General features: G+C 46.5%; 1 protein-coding gene and 1 long non-coding RNA gene across 2 annotated transcripts; one reads left to right on the top strand and one right to left on the bottom strand.

The window, feature by feature from the left end:
- Positions 1-400: 400 nt before the first annotated feature.
- LOC135805899 (mitogen-activated protein kinase 1-like) lies at positions 401-11886 on the bottom strand. The gene is made up of 9 exons (XM_065320020.1): positions 11539-11886; positions 11288-11414; positions 10142-10197; positions 9013-9202; positions 7137-7421; positions 5854-5932; positions 1932-2041; positions 1404-1470; positions 401-1229 (listed from the first exon to the last, which is right to left on the bottom strand). Exons 1-9 carry the CDS (start codon positions 11628-11630, stop codon positions 1183-1185), a joined length of 1053 nt encoding a protein of 350 aa, XP_065176092.1. The 5' UTR covers positions 11631-11886; the 3' UTR covers positions 401-1182.
- A 659-nt stretch (positions 11887-12545) lies between these two features.
- On the top strand, positions 12546-15143 carry LOC135805900 (uncharacterized). Its single transcript, XR_010551181.1, has 2 exons — positions 12546-12782; positions 14648-15143. It is a non-coding gene; the product is annotated as an uncharacterized LOC135805900 (long non-coding RNA).
- Positions 15144-15953: the final 810 nt, after the last annotated feature.

Genomic DNA, 15953 nt, shown 5'->3' on the forward strand with positions numbered 1-15953 from the left:
GTAACCAGTGGAAACGGCGGAACAAAAAGATATCGATTGGCCAGTGTACATCAAGAGTAGGGCCTAGGGGTTATGTACTCTTGATTCTATCAATCCAGAGAATAGCTAGCTGGCAACCACTGCGTGGTCTGAGTCATTCTGTAACAGTCATGCTACAACTACCATGACTACACCCGCTGTGAGTGTGAACCTGCGACTCTGACTGAGTCTGAGGTTTGGGTACAACCAAGAGTTCATAACCCATGAACTCTTGGTACAACTGATCTCAGATGCGAACTGAGTACGCCTATCTTTCAAGACATCGATGAAACGAATTTTGCTTCGAATTGTTATCCCTACGTATGAACATGATGAACGACCCCTTACAATGGCTTTGTTGTAACCACGCATGTTTTGAGACTCGCTGCAGGCATTTTGGAAGAATAAAATATGTGAATCATGACCACACATCATGCAACAATGGCCCATGAGCCGAATAATTTAATTGAAGCTAAATATATGGGCAGAAACTATGATACATAGACAGACACCTACAAGACTGGAAGCACATCTATGGCTGAGACAGGAAAAACAAAATGAGAACGAAAGAGATATTATTTTTACAAAGCAGTAGAGCATTGGCGAGCGGAAGGCTCGCAACAGGAAAGAAAGCAGCCGGGCTTGGAAGAAGTTTTGAGATATCCCACGGGTGGAGGACATCATGATCGGCGCAAAGAAAGCTTGGGACGTTAACGAATCTCAAGTATGAACAACTAGTAGCTGGGGAAATACAGCACACATGAAGAAAATGGCGCCGGTTTAAAGTAGATAGGACTACGAATTTAAAACAAACAAACAATATAACTCATCAGCATAGGAGTAGTGGCACTATTAGATCAAGCTGGGAAACGAGTTGATAGTCGCAAAAAGGGTTGTAGCGATTCAGGAATGACACCACTGGTCGAAGACTCTCTACGCGCGGGCGAGCATGGAGGTTTGAGTTCCCAAGGAGAGCTGGCCGCAGGCAGTACGACGGACATGAGAATCGCGAGGACAGAACCACATCGCCAGATGACAAGAACAATCTCGCGACGTCAATCCTGGTTCTGTAGCGGCGCAAGCGCTCCCATTACTGCTAAAGTTGGTAGCTGATCACGGTTGTGTGGACACAAGTCAGGGCTATCAAAGAGTAGATGCCGCCGATCACTTGCTAGCGTTGCAATATGGGAGCGTCTCTTCAAAAATGAGTTCTGAGATCACAAAGCGGAAAGATTGACACAGAAGGCAATCAGGCACTACCGGTACAAGAAGAACAAACGCATAAATAACAGCCTATGCTGGGAAATCTAGAGGAACCATGACAAAAGTGGTCAGGTTGCAAGGCAATGCCTGATGCAGACACAAACTGACAAAGGGGGGCATACCTCGTAGCCGCTCTCGGGGAAGATCATCCAGTTCCATTTCAAAGGTGAATGGTGACGGAGCAACAGGCTAAAGAGTAACACACGCACAGCACACATACGCGTGCGCACACACACACACGCACACACATGCCCATCGTGGAAGTGATGATAGTGAATAGCTATGTTAGAGATCGCAACTTGTGCTGGGATTACACCATTCCATAGCTTGCAAGGCTGATGAATTGACCATCACTTATGATAGCCTGGTGAACACCACACAGCTGACCGAAGTGGCTTTTTGTGGCCAGTGAATCCCTATTTTTCCCATTCTTTATTTTGACACACACACATACAACACAGCCGGATGAAGGAATCAACGACAATGACACAACACCTGGCCCTGCTATCCTCCAGGTCTGCTGCACTCTCATGAACTCCTGACCCTGAGCAGGGCAGGGCGATTTTATCATTCATCCAAACAAATCTAACACTGATTTTTGCATGACAAAAAAACAAGGTAAAGTAAACCGTGCCAGAGATTCCGCTTACCTCATCACTTGGGTCATAGTACTGTTCCAAGTAGGGATGTTCCAGAACCTGCTCTACTGTCACACGGTTTGCCGGATTGAATGCGAGCAGCTTCTCCAGAACATCGAGTGCTAAACAACCGCATATGCCAGAAAAGAAGAAGGCAGGGCATGATTTACTCGACCCAAGATGCATAGCAGAAAGTGCTACGCACTTTCACGTTTGTATAGCAGTTTTTCATTTTGCGTAGCAGTTTTTCCAAACATTTTTCCGTACGCACCCGGTAACATTACTGCACACTGTAAAACGGATTTTTGCACGGTAATTTCAATCGATCAACCTGATGGTCCTCGATAGTACAATGGACTGGTGATATTAAAACTGATGATCAAGAGAGAGAGAGAGAAAGAGAGAGAGAGAGAGAGAGAGAGAGAGAGAGAGAGAGAGAGAGAGAGAGAGAGAGAGAGAGAGAAAGAGAGAGAGAGCAGTGTCTTCGCGTTTGGATAACAATGGAGTAATCAGAAACTCAAAGGTAAGAGCAACGCTAGTTTAGTTAAATACAATTTAAATAATTTATTATGATTATGGGAAGTACATCATAAGAAAACGTTTAACAGCAACGTTTGTTAGTGCACAATACTTCTTAATCAATGGTGATTTCGTCGTGCTTTCTCTTGTAGGGCTGAACATCAGGGCGGCGAGGAGTGCTGAAGAACTTGTCAACAGCTGCAGAGACGTCGAAAGCGCTTGGGTCTGGACCCTCAATGGCAATCCGCATCAGGTGGTCAAGGGTTTCTTGCTTCAAACTGCACCGCCAGTCAGTTTTAATGCGGCGCATCGCACTGAAACCTCGTTCGACGATAGCATTGCTGACAGGGAAGAGGAGAAGGATCTGGATCAGAAGCCATAGATTCGGGTACTGATTCTGGTGCTTCGCAAGGACAAGCCAAACATCACTGCTGGACAGGTGATGCAAGGATGAGTGCCAATATGACTTGAAGGCGTCCCACTCTGACACAACAGCTTCACGATCTGCAGCTGCGAGAACACCTTGAAAATGGTCAAACAGAGACAGAAGAGTATCCAGACCGAACTCCTTGAGCGCCGAATCTTCTCTTGCCCACGATGATGTGTTGAGGATGCCAACACCCTTGAAGACTGGCTGCTGCTCAACGTCACGGAACCGATCATCCAGGCAACGCTGGATGGCATCTGCATACTCAATGCGAGCTTGATGGAACGCACCAAGGCTGGCCTGTGTCACCTTGTGAAGTTTCACACCCTTGAAGTACACGCCGCTGTCATCACCACCATCATTGTCAGCATCCAAGAACTCCTCCACGTCAGCAAGGAAGGTGTGCAACTGTGTCTGCTCTTCCACAGCGTTTTCAGTGCGCATGCGCTGGATCATGGCCCTACAAGCGGACAAGCTGGATAGAGCGAATTGCAGGTCGACGGAGCTACACTGCAAATTAATAGACAGTGCAGCAAGCGGTGTTAGCATCACGTCGAATGCCACAAGGTTGCACACGAACTTGAAGCTAGTCAACTGCTTCAAGTAGCCTCTGAATCTTGCACTGTCGGCAGTGTTATCCTCAGCCAAGTTGCGGAAATGTTGCACAATGACTGGGTAGCAGCTGATCAAGGCTTTGACAGCCTTCCTCTTATGCTGCAACCAACGGGTACCATGAGCTTTCTGAGGCTTGATGATGTGCTCCTCCATCTCCTCAGCAACACTGTGTAGATCACGGAGGCGTTTGGGGCTCTTTGTGTACACATAGTAGATATTGATCAGCATAGTTGATATATCTTCCAAATACGTTTTTCCAAAAGCATCCTTGGCTGCCAGCTCCAAGCGGTGGTTGAAGCAGTGAACTGCAACAAGCCAGGGCATGGCGTGCTCAGACCTCAGCAGAGCTGCAACACCACGACGAACACCCATGTTGACTGCAGCACCATCCATGCAAAGGCACACAAGTTTCTCTTGCCAATCATCCACTCCAAGTGAGAGGAAAGTACTACGCAAACACTCGATCACTCCAGTTGCTGTCCCACTGCTGACGTCCTTCAAGGCAAGGAATCGAGTTTGGACTTGTCCATTGCAAATGAAGGAGATGAAAATCAATTCCTTCTCCACAACGCCGCTATCCGTTGAGCCATCGATGAGCGCGGTGAGAAATGGTGATTTCTTCATTGCCTCAACAACGTCGTCGCGCATAGCTTCGCCGATCGTCGAAGTGAACTCACTGCACTTGTTAGCCGTGCAGTACGTCGAGCCAAGAGACACGCCATGTCTCTTCTCCAGCTGGATCAGAGCAGGGAACTTCGCGAAGGGAATCTCCTCCGCAGCAATAAAATACGCGATCTCGAATAACTTCGACACGCGACAGCGGTCCTCAGCGTTCGCACTGGCAACTGCTTTGCCAAGCGGAGTTGACTTGTAGATGGCAGCGAGCGACATGGACTTGTTCTTCACCAAATTCATCGCCTTCACATGCATGTCTGATTTCGAGTGCTTTGCTACGTTGTCTTTCTTCAAGGCACTGCCCGAAATCCCATCCACAAACGCTCGACTAAAATTCCGGAGAGCACGAAGAGACGATGCGTTCTCACGGCAAACTCTGCAGTGGATGCCGGTGACACTGGACGGGCCACTTTCGACCACGATCCACTCTTTCTTCGGGTCTAACTCGCACCTCCATTTCTCGACGGTGCTTGGTCGCACAGACATTTTCCTACTAACTGTTACTTAGAAAAATGAGAAAGTGAAGAGGACTTCATGATCCGCGCAGCCAACTGTAACTGGTGTAAGTACAAACTACAAGACCTGGTGCATCTGAGGACTCCACGATCCGCACAGCCCTGTAACTACACTACAGTACACTAGCACACGACTAGACTTGCACTAGTAGTAGTACTGACTAGACTGAGTACTGTTGCAAGTCGGGTCCCAGTGCAGTTGCGGTTTTTGTGTGCTACCGTACCGTGCTGGGTGCACAGTACATGTCGGGTACAGGTACCAAAGTGCGGCATGCATCGCAGTTTTTTGCTCAACAACTTTGACATTGCATCGCACGTAGGTGCAATTGCGTCGCAAACTGCGATGCGATACCGGATAAATCATGCCCTGGAAGGGAAGAGTCAGCAAAGCCAAAAAGCAGTGAAGTGCAACTGCAAATTGTGTACCATTTACTGTGCAGCGGTTGGTTGAGCATGAGTAATTTATGGAGGGAATATGTAGGTTATTCCATCTTACATGTTCTTGGGGTGAAAACAAACTGGTCTCCAAAGACAGGAAGGCCTTGAACACGCATCAGATAGCAGATTAGAGACAAATTTGAGCAATGGCTTCTGATAGACGATCGGTCTCTTCTAGCAGCAAGAGTACATAACCCACCAAGAGTGTGTAACTCGACTATGGGTGATGTCCCGACACAATTTCAAGTTGACGTCATTTTTATGATGCAATGCGCACTGCACACGGATTATCCGACGAATCCGGAACCTGTGGTGGACCAAAGCCCATCTGATCCCGTACAAATTATTGCAAAGAAAAACGTGTGATGTGTTGACACCCGTACACATGTTGTAAATCACTGGTGCAAGGAGCATTGCATCATAAATAATGGCATCAACTTGAAATTCTGTCGGGACAGCAGGGTATGTGGGAGTTGCATACTCTTGGGGGGGGGGGGGGGGGTTGTGTGCTCTTGCTAGCAGTCATGCTCTCAGAGTAGTGTAAGTATAGGAGCAGACAAGGATAATGAAAGCAATAGCCATATGATAGAATATCTTGATGCGTGCAACCTATTCCTCAACATGTACTACACACGTCTGGATGCCACTGCAAAGCAAGACGAGAAATGCTAGAATAAGTGAATTTGTCAAGACACGCACATGTGCACGTGCAAGACAAGTTCAAGGCTGAGCCGTAAACACTCACCCTGTTCATTGCCCTTCGGATAAAGAGATTTGAAAGGTACCGGTGCCTTCTGTGGCAGTGACTGGATATAATTCCTTGCCTGAAAAATCACATACGACGAGCATAGACAGAATGAAGCAAGGGACATAAGGACGGATAAGCTGCCACTAGAAAACAAGAAATCCAACTGCAGCATGCAATACACCTATCCCTTCGCATTACCGTACATCCTGTTCGCCACTTTTGGTGGTGGGTCTGATCTTCAACTCCCACCGTTTTAGGAGCTGTATTTGCGTCTTGCATGTTGTAGCCAGCTTCCCCAGCGTCATCATCAGCCAGCAGCTTGGGTTCGGTACTGTCGGCCATCGTAAGCTGCACACGGTGATGACATATGACCAGGGAGGTTACTGGTCGCTCGTCAAAGCACCGGCATTGCTGAACAACGCTTTCCACGAACTGCCATTTAGTGAGTTGTATTCTTGCCTCTGTGTGTGCGTGGGGGGGGGGGGGTGATCATGACTGTGCAGAACATGAAAAGCTTTTAAAAATGCCAAACCCGATAAATCCAATATATCACTTTTCGGAGAACGGCGAAAAATAGATTCAGCATACCGTATGTCAACGCCTTAAAAGCCAGGCCTTATACGCGAAACACCGCTGCTTTCCTAGCTATTTTAGATGCAAAAATGACTCACCCACTATGCCATGCCATAAAAGTCAAAGTCCACACAGAAATTTCAGTCTAAATTCACTTGTTCACCCTTCCTGCTGGGCTGTAAGTTTGTTAGTATAGTACTTATTACTTTATTTTTGTTACAAAACATACTCCAATTGCGATTTCATTTATGAAGCCCATGGCGTTATAACTGGTTCCCATCGATGTGGAGACTCAGTCTAACGCAGCCCCTGAATTTTCTTTAGTTTTAGTTTTTTCCATTACAAAGTTCTGCACTCACTCTCCACTGGCAAATCACGCACAGGCACCGTGCAAGCCTCACGAGCAGATCAGTGAAACCGCACCAGCGACAAGCTAGTCACTATTGAGTTGAATAAATAAGGCAGCTCCCTCCCGTGGACAGGCTAACTAAAGTACCCTAGCTACTTGAAAACAGCAGCAGGATGCAGCACTCCAACAGCAGGAATGAGGATGCAGCACTCCATGTAATCGTTTAGAATCTAATGCAAGGGACACTTCCCAATGACCAAGCATTTGCCGTCGTGGGTAGGCCTGTTGGAGTGACTGATCAAGCAGTAACCATGGTACTTTGCTTGTTCACATGATCAAAATGGGATCACATACTTACTTTCTCATTCAGGATGGAGTCCAGGTCATCCTGACTTGGCGATCCGAGGACGCCCAAGATGTGATTAATCTGATCCAGATAGTGCTTTCCTGGGAAAATTGGGCGGTTCGAGATCATCTCGGCCAGGATACATCCAACTGACCATACATCAATTGACTTTGAATAACCGCGTGAATTCAGCATGATCTCAGGTGCACGATACCAACGAGTAGCAACATACTCCGTCAGAAAGCCACGGTGATCATGTGCAGGGTCAGCGATACGAGCCAGACCAAAGTCACAGATCTGAACGCAAGCACAAGAAACACCACTTTTTAAATCAGGCAAACAGCCACATAGTATTGCTCCATGTCATTTAGTGAATAGAGAGTCTGCGGTTCGCATGTTTTCGGGCAAGATTTCAACGCAGAGATGAGGAGGATCCCGATGCCGGAAGGCGCACTGGGATGGTCTAGGCCATGACCGAGAAATAGAGGGTACCAGGTCCAAGTCCTGCTTGGAATTAACTTGTGGCTTTTAGCATGAGGGTGACATGAATATTTTTCAATGTGTTACCACTTTGCCGTGGGTCTGATCTACTCACTTCCCACCGCTTTAAGAGCTGCATCTGGACAGTAATCCTTGAGGGCGTTGGAGGTCCTACAGATGCGGAAAATTCAGTCTGACTGGCGGTGCATTGCACATGCCGATTTCGATCGGTGGTGAGTACAGACGTTCGAATGGGGACCATCTTGACTTACACGTCGATTAGCAAAGACAAATGGTGGAGTAGGTGTCCTCACATGTATCACGAATCTGCTGTGACTGGATGGGGTTAGGTGTGCAGATCACATGCAGATCCCCGTGTGACAAGCAACTGTTGTACTTTAGTTGCACGGTTTGATTTCAAATGTCACGCTATGTGCATGGTACGTACAGTTACTCATAACAAAAGAGATTGGTTGGAACTCAATGGACAAGTATTTGATCGGCAGACAGTTGTGAGAAATGCTAACATGCCCAAAAAGACCGAGACTGCAGACTCTTGCCTCAATATATGGGCTGACACAGAGAGAGAGAGAGAGAGAGAGAGAGAGAGAGAGAGAGAGAGAGAGAGAGAGAGAGAGAGAGAGAGAGAGAGAGAGAGAGAGAGAGAGAGAGAGAGAGAGAGAGAGAGAGAGAGAGAGACAGACAGACAGAGAGGAGACAGACAGACAGAGAGGAGACAGACAGACAGAGAGGAGACAGACAGACAGAGAGGAGACAGACAGACAGAGAGGAGACAGACAGACAGAGAGGAGACAGACAGACAGAGAGGAGACAGACAGAGAGAGAGAGAGAGAGAGAGAGAGAGAGAGAGAGAGAGAGAGAGAGAGAGAGAGAGAGAGAGAGAGAGAGAGAGAGAGAGAGAGAGAGAGAGAGGAGAAAGACAGAGAGGAGACAGACAGACAGACAGGAGACAGACAGACAGACAGACAGACAGAGAGAGAGAGAGAGAGAGAGAGAGAGACAGACAGAGAGACAGACAGAGAGACAGACAGACAGAGAGGAGACACACAGACAGAGAGGAGACAGACAGACAGAGAGGAGACAGACAGACAGACAGAGAGGAGAAAGACAGAGAGGAGACAGACAGACAGACAGACAGAGAGAGAAATAGTGACCACACAACATGGACTATAAAGTTGCTAGTACTGGCTACACTCAGCATATACCATATCAATACGAACTTCTACAAGATACATAACACACAGGAGTTTTGCTTCGAGATATTATATTTTTCACATTGCTACCTCACTCAGCCTCATTTCTCTGTGCTGTGCTGGCAAGTCCACAAAGGATGAAACGGTATTGTCTGCAGACTGAGGTATCCACAGGTAATTTTGAATGTGTTTACCTTCAGGTCACAGTTGGTGTTGATCAGCAAGTTGCTTGGCTTCAAGTCACGATGCAGCACATTAGCCGAATGGATGTACTTGAGACCACGCAGAATCTGATAGAGGAAATAACAGATGTGGTCGTTGGACAGCGTTTGCGACCGCAGTAGTTTGTACATGTCAGTTTCCATTAGGGTCTGGACAATGTAGCTGTGAAGAGATCTGGGTCAAGGAAAAGCCAGCAGAATGCAACAGTGCCTTCCGAAATAGTTGGTATTATTGAACACTTCTGATTAACTGAGATACAGTTGACTCCCTCTCTTCGCGAGCAGGGCAATGTGGACCTGATATATACCTGTGCATCAATCACTGCCGTCAAGTAAAGGGAAAACACGTTCATCAGTCATGTCTCTATCGCAGTACCGTAAAGTACTGCGAGAGCGCCCCACCATCTCGTCCTTTCGTGGCCGTATTGTGGAGGTGGTCTGCTGTCTGTAGGTCACACGGCACGAACCTTGCACACATATTGCACGTTGTGAAGTCAATCCGTACCTTCGAGCAGACACGAGCTCCACACAAAAACCCGCCAGGTGTTACCTTAGTACACGAAGGTTCTCACACCGTACAAACTTCGCTGCACTCTGCCAAACGATTTTCCTTTCCCTGGCTGTAAAATCAAGGCGATACTTTACGGTACTAGTAAAAGAAAGCGGCCTGCTACTAATGTACTGTAAAAGCCATATATATAACGAAGTGCTAACTCTAACGAGTTAACGAGGAGCAATCTGTCGTTGAAATAGAAATCGTCATACAGAAATCGATACATCTACTGTCGTATTGAGCGTTGAGAATGAGTGAGAATCGTTACCTTTGGTACACGTAAACTAGTCAATTTTGGGAAATCGTTATAATATGCGCCTCGTTGGAATAATGGCTTTTATAGTAGTCAGCTACCCCATACTAGGCTTCACTCAAGCCTGATAGCTACAAAATACGGTGGAAGGCAGCCGTTACAGTCAGGTGAAAATTATGGAGGGAGGGTATCTACAGCAAACGACACTCCAACAGGAAAGACTTCAGTAGCCACCTAGGCTTCTGCCAGCTGCAAGTCAAAGAGAGTAAAGACGTTTTAAAGATGGGAGAGGATACATGTCCTTCATATCTGCCATCTCCTTTGTCCGCAGAAGATCTTGGATGTTGATGATCTACAACACGAAGCAGCATGTCACAAGAACACAAAAATTGCACGATGAGCATAATCCATAGTTTTACTGCATGCACTGGAAGTTGCCGACAAGATATCCACGACAGTGAATGAAGTGATCTCTCTAGAGTTTCGTGAGTGTGTGACCTGCAAAGCGCCAGCCCTAGCATAAACGGCAAACAGTGTGTTATTGCATGCACGGATATCCATGCAAATCTGTATGATTGGGGGGGGGGGGGGGGCTGCGAAGTGACTTTAAAAGCAGGACACGGTATCAAACCAATGCAGCTGTACTTGCATCCAGGTAACTTGTACATCATGCATAAAACGTGTTGGGTGCAGCAGTACAAGTACATATTACCAGTGCAGTACAGTGTACAGGTACGGTATATGCTATCGGGGGGGGGGGGGGGGGGGGGATCAGGTAAGTGGAAGTCTGCACATAATGCAGAACAGTAAGTTTACTCCTCCTCCCGCTATCGTATTGTCACACCTCTCTTCACTTAGATATACCAGCGCTGCCTCCTATTCCATTATCGTTGTTTGATGGGTGATTCAGCGATGAAACTCTGAGTTACAGCGGAATTTGCCAAGGTTTTCATTGCGTGCCTTTGTGTAAGTTTGATATTTCCGCATGTTTCACGTCCGAAAGATACTACACTACGGTATGTTGTCACACATCACCACTTGCTGCAACAAACTGCTTTGACAACTCGTGAATTCGCGGGTTTTTCCTGCCCACTCACATAAAGTTGCACAACTGTACGGGAATTTTGAGCTTTTCTTCCGCGATTTTCCCTGGGGACAGGATGTTTGTAACCGGGGAAATACGGTATATGCCTGCATCCTCGCAACTCCAACTTGGTTACACACAGCATGTGGCTAAACAAGATGCGCAATGGCTGAGGAACGCATGAATTTTGAATTTCACTGTTTAGAAAGAGATAGGCCAGAGTGAAGTCCACTTGCCATGTACCTAAGTACGCTGGGATTACATTTACAACTCTTAAACTATACTTCATTGTACTGTATTCACTCTTTCGAGTTCATGTCCAATGCCCCCCCCCCCCCCCCTCCTCCAGCTCACTCACATTCTCATGCGAAAATCTATTTAGGATCTTGATCTCTCTCAGCGTCCTTTGGCAGTACGTCTGATGCTCAAAGGGACTAATCTTCTTGATTGCCACGCGCTCGGCAGTCTTCTGGTTGGTGGCAGAGCTGGGAGGGATGAGCAAACAAGTATAATGTCATGTCTACACGATGACAGTTCCGGACGTCACCAGTCCAAATTTCGATTTCACCACGCATGACTTGTCACAGTAAGCAAGGAAGAAGATCTCACCAGACCATGCCATAGGCGCCCTCTCCAATGTACTCCAGCCCTGTGTAGTTGGGCCCAACATCAAACATCTGTCCTCTGATGTCCACAGCCATCTTTCAAACGCACAAAACTGTTTCAAAACTCTCTACAACGATATCCACAAAGGTGCGAGAAGGCGAGGATCCTGGGCGAACTGCACTGGTCAAGGTACTGTGCCAGGCCGGAACTATTGATTCTAATCTACAAATGCTGCCAGTGTCACATTCGGTATGTAGAAGTGCGGGACCTGAAAAGAAACAACAGAACACTCAACAGCACCGGCAAGAATCCTTGCCGCCTTTTGTTTCTACATCAGCTGTACACTGCATCATCACCCCCGGCCCCCTTTGCCTTGGCCTTGCAGGCTTGCACTTGCAGCTTGGCCTTGGCTTGAGCCGGATGCCGGGATGACACCAAGATCGTTGGACCCACTGCATGCACATGCTTCATATCTCATTCTCATTACCATGATTACTGTTTTTGTGCATGCATGCAGTACAGACTCAGTGACAGTACTACGAACGCGTGGGTCGATCGACAATGCATCGACCATCATGCATGATCGACGTCACCGCAGATAGCTCTACGGCTACTTGTCTTCGTAGCTAGCTGTCAAGCCTTTTTCCGGTTTCGAAACCGGAAATTTCTGGCAGGTCATCGTCATTCTCTGTTCTGGTGACCTGTCATCAGATGTCATGTTCTTGTATGCATCCGAGGTATATTATGCTCCGCAGGCCGCGAAAGAGAGCCCGTTACCTGGACCCCTACTCGCGCGGGTAGAGCGAAACTGAGCACCCTGGGATGCGAGCAGCTTTTTAGTACTCCCGGGTCCAAAATCTCACCACCAGGCCGGGATGATCAAAACGTCTGCCGGGTCTGCAGCCTACAAACGTGGATCTGCCGACACTGTGCTGTCGACGACATGTCCGGCAAGGCACCTCCTTGCGTGAAAGCAAGGAACGCTTTTTTTTTAGAAAGGAAGCTTCTTCTCCAAAATTTAAAATTTTTGAAAATTATTCCTTCTGAAAATATCATCGCGTTCTTGACCTCGAAGCTGACTGCTGAATGCGATTAGGAAAGAAGATTCCTGAAGATACACCAGACTGATTCTGGCAAGCCGTCTGTCGTCTAGATATGCAGTTGTTCGTCATGCATGGTCAGCAATCTTCCTCGTTCGTCCTTTCGTTTTCCTGACCACGATGATGACAAGCAGCTCTCATGCTCAGGTTAGTGCTGTACTTGTATGTCTGGGCACACAACACATCTGAGATTCACCCACTGACGTTATCGAACTGAAGAATGCAGCAAGGGTTCCTCGGATTCTCTTGATTTCGGAACAAATTTCCTTCACTTTCACCCTCTCAGTCTCTTCCCCATGCCCTCCATGCATGCACAATCGAGTTTGCATTTCAAATGTTGTTTTTACTTTGGCAGTGCGTTCGATAACGTTAGGACAGTCTAAGTTAGGTGTTCTTCTCTTCAGGCTTATTGGACGTGTACAAATTCTAAAAAAATAGCTTCCATATGCTAAACGCAGATCCCTGTGAATACGGTTCTGCTGGGCAATGATGTTTACACCAATCTACACTCTATGCTGTCACAGCATCCACAACTGATCCTCTCTCTCTGAATTAACTATTTGATAAAGCCAATCTTTAAATCGCTGTTGCATAGGATCTCGGGTGGGAAGAAGCGATGAATCGATACATGGCATTGTGAAGAAAAGAAGAACAAATTCACATTGCACGTGAGACTCGGTTAGAAAGACTGAGTTTCTGCATTCATAAGAATGTCACACCCCGGGGATCATGATAAAGAAAACATATGTCGTGAAAATGACTGAAAGAACCAAAGAAGTATTTGATCTTCCAGCCAGCTTAACCTGGTACTACCATACTAGCAGTGCTACCAAGTACCAGCCCTCCATATTTTCTGTATTTGTACGGAAAATCACTCCTTGTGCGCACTACAGAAATTGAGCAAATGGTATAGAAAATCGGAGAGGATCAATCAGCTGTGTAGAAGCATTGCAAGTGTAAGCTGAGTGATGAATAGTCTTGTACCAAAGCGAGTGCATGCCGTACCACAACAACATGTACATGTAGCACAAAAATAATAATGTCGTGAGTGCAAGTCACACATGTTTTACACTACCAAATGCAGCCACCGACATGCATGTGCGTGTCAAAAAACATTACAGTGCAAGTATGCATGCAATGTACACGGCAGTACGCAAAACACTGCAAGATACGGAAAATCAGAAGTCTGAGTACGCAAAACAGACTCAATTGGTGGGCAGCTCTGTACTGGCCTGTACGGAGGGAGTGAATCTCAATGTGTGCAATGCACGCACTTTGGCCGACAGTGAAAACTATGCAAGTCGTGTTGGTTTGCAGGATGAATGTGAGTCCTTTTAGACAAGCGCCTTAGTGGAGTAGCCCACCGAAAGAAGAGTACTTGACACCGCGAAGTGGAGTCTGCGCATACAACAGTGAGGGGGTAAAATTAGCTATGACTGATTCTGCATGTGTTCTGCATGTGTGTCACATTACACTAGCAGATAGGCACACCTGTTGTTCCAAAAAGATGCTTATGTCAGTGTCTGAATATGTCGTGTACCAGGTAATATTGTTGCCAGGATCTCACGGTGAGAGTCAGACTTGAATATGGTATCAATAGATTATCAATATCATACATCACCATGTACCACCCAAAGTATAATAGCCGAAGGACCCGTTTGTGTGGTGGTGTATGATTTCGTGAGCAAGATGAAGTGGCTACAGATGTGTCTTATATAACACCCTAAGAAAAGATCATCAATTCTGGGGAAAGTGATTCTGGTAGCATGTTGTATCCAGTGTGGCATGACAAAGACTCCCTCGATTTAGCCTGTGGAGAATCCGTAAATACATAAATACAATACATACAGGCATCGCAACCTTCGGATTATATGCTCTTTTGCTTGCCTCCTGGAGTGTGGTTGTACCTTGGTTCACTGTATTAGAATAATAGTAGACTTTGTTTTTCGAATTCGTTTCTATAACATTAGGTTTCTTTCTGTTGCTGCTATGTCTTTTCATGTGTTTTACAGGATTGCCATCTGTTGATGAATACCACTCTGAGGCACTCTCACGAGCGAAGGTGTTTGAGAATCCATGTCGGAATGATGGTCATGTTGGCCTAAAGGTGCATTACATTGCCGATACTCGCCACCTCCACCCTGGAACATGTTCAATTTCTGTTTCTCGTATGGAAGGACCGAACAGGTTGTTTTCCTGTCTCAGTGGACCACTCAAGACTGAACAGCACTGATGGAAGAAGATTTGCCGTGAATCTCGTTCACATAATCAGCCTGTTTAATTGCTGTACTGAGGTGACTGCTTCATAACAATGACCATGCAGCATTAATTTTGGATAGTATTGCAGTGCCCCTAAAATTGGAGAATATCGAATTTCTCTGATAGCATTGTGATTCATTTGTGAATAAACATCACTACTCTTTTTGAGTAGCATAGCAATGACAGAGTTGGTTTAATGTATGACAAAATGGAGCCGCTTTTTAACTTAAACCTGTACTATAATCAGTACCGCCGGAAGCAGTTTTTGATTGGTCCGGTAGTTTCATGGCGGGTACACACGTCCTCCACGGTAGGAAACGTTTGTTGGTGGCCAACAAGTTGGTCTGGTGATAACCTGACCAACCAGACCGGCGGGCCTGATAATTGTGGGGCTCATGAGCAGCTCAAGTACTTAGTATGGTTTTGGACATGTCCCCAGTTAACCAATGAGAATAACCGGAAAACAAGGGGGGCTTTAGATACCGGGCTGACTTAACAAGAGGCAGGATAAGCGCGTTACGGGTTGAGCTTGTCGAAAACCAATTGTACTTCATTATGTGTGAAGGGGTTTTATGAAGAAATATTTTATGAACCAGTGTACAGAGATGGTGCTTATGACGAAAGGAGAGAGGAGAAGTGTGTGAAAGTCGATAAAGGGCATCCGAAGGAACACATCGATCCTTGTTGTAAAGAATATTAAGTATAAATCTATGGTTGAAACCTACTTCCCCAAGCGTTCTCTGTTAAGTATAAATCTATGGTTGAACCCGACTTCCCCAAGCGTTCTCTGAGGGGACCGAGGTCTACTCTATCAGTTCATGTATTCTGTGAAGTGACATGACCATTCGTGGGGACCTTGCTCATAACTGCAAAAGTCCTCGTCTGATTTTTCCGCATCAATTGAACGTTATACATGTGCATGTAGTGAAAGCCACATGCAAAAGGCTGTTCCATGGCACTCATCTGCCACCAAGCTCTGGGTTCATTGGCTGAAAATATTCTTCGGCACAGTAAAGTCGTGCGCCCAAGAACGTGGAAGCCTACAGAACATCCAACCTG

This window comes from Sycon ciliatum, chromosome 1 (assembly GCF_964019385.1).
Source record: "Sycon ciliatum chromosome 1, ocSycCili1.1, whole genome shotgun sequence".
NCBI classification, from domain to species: Eukaryota; Metazoa; Porifera; class Calcarea; order Leucosolenida; family Sycettidae; genus Sycon; species Sycon ciliatum.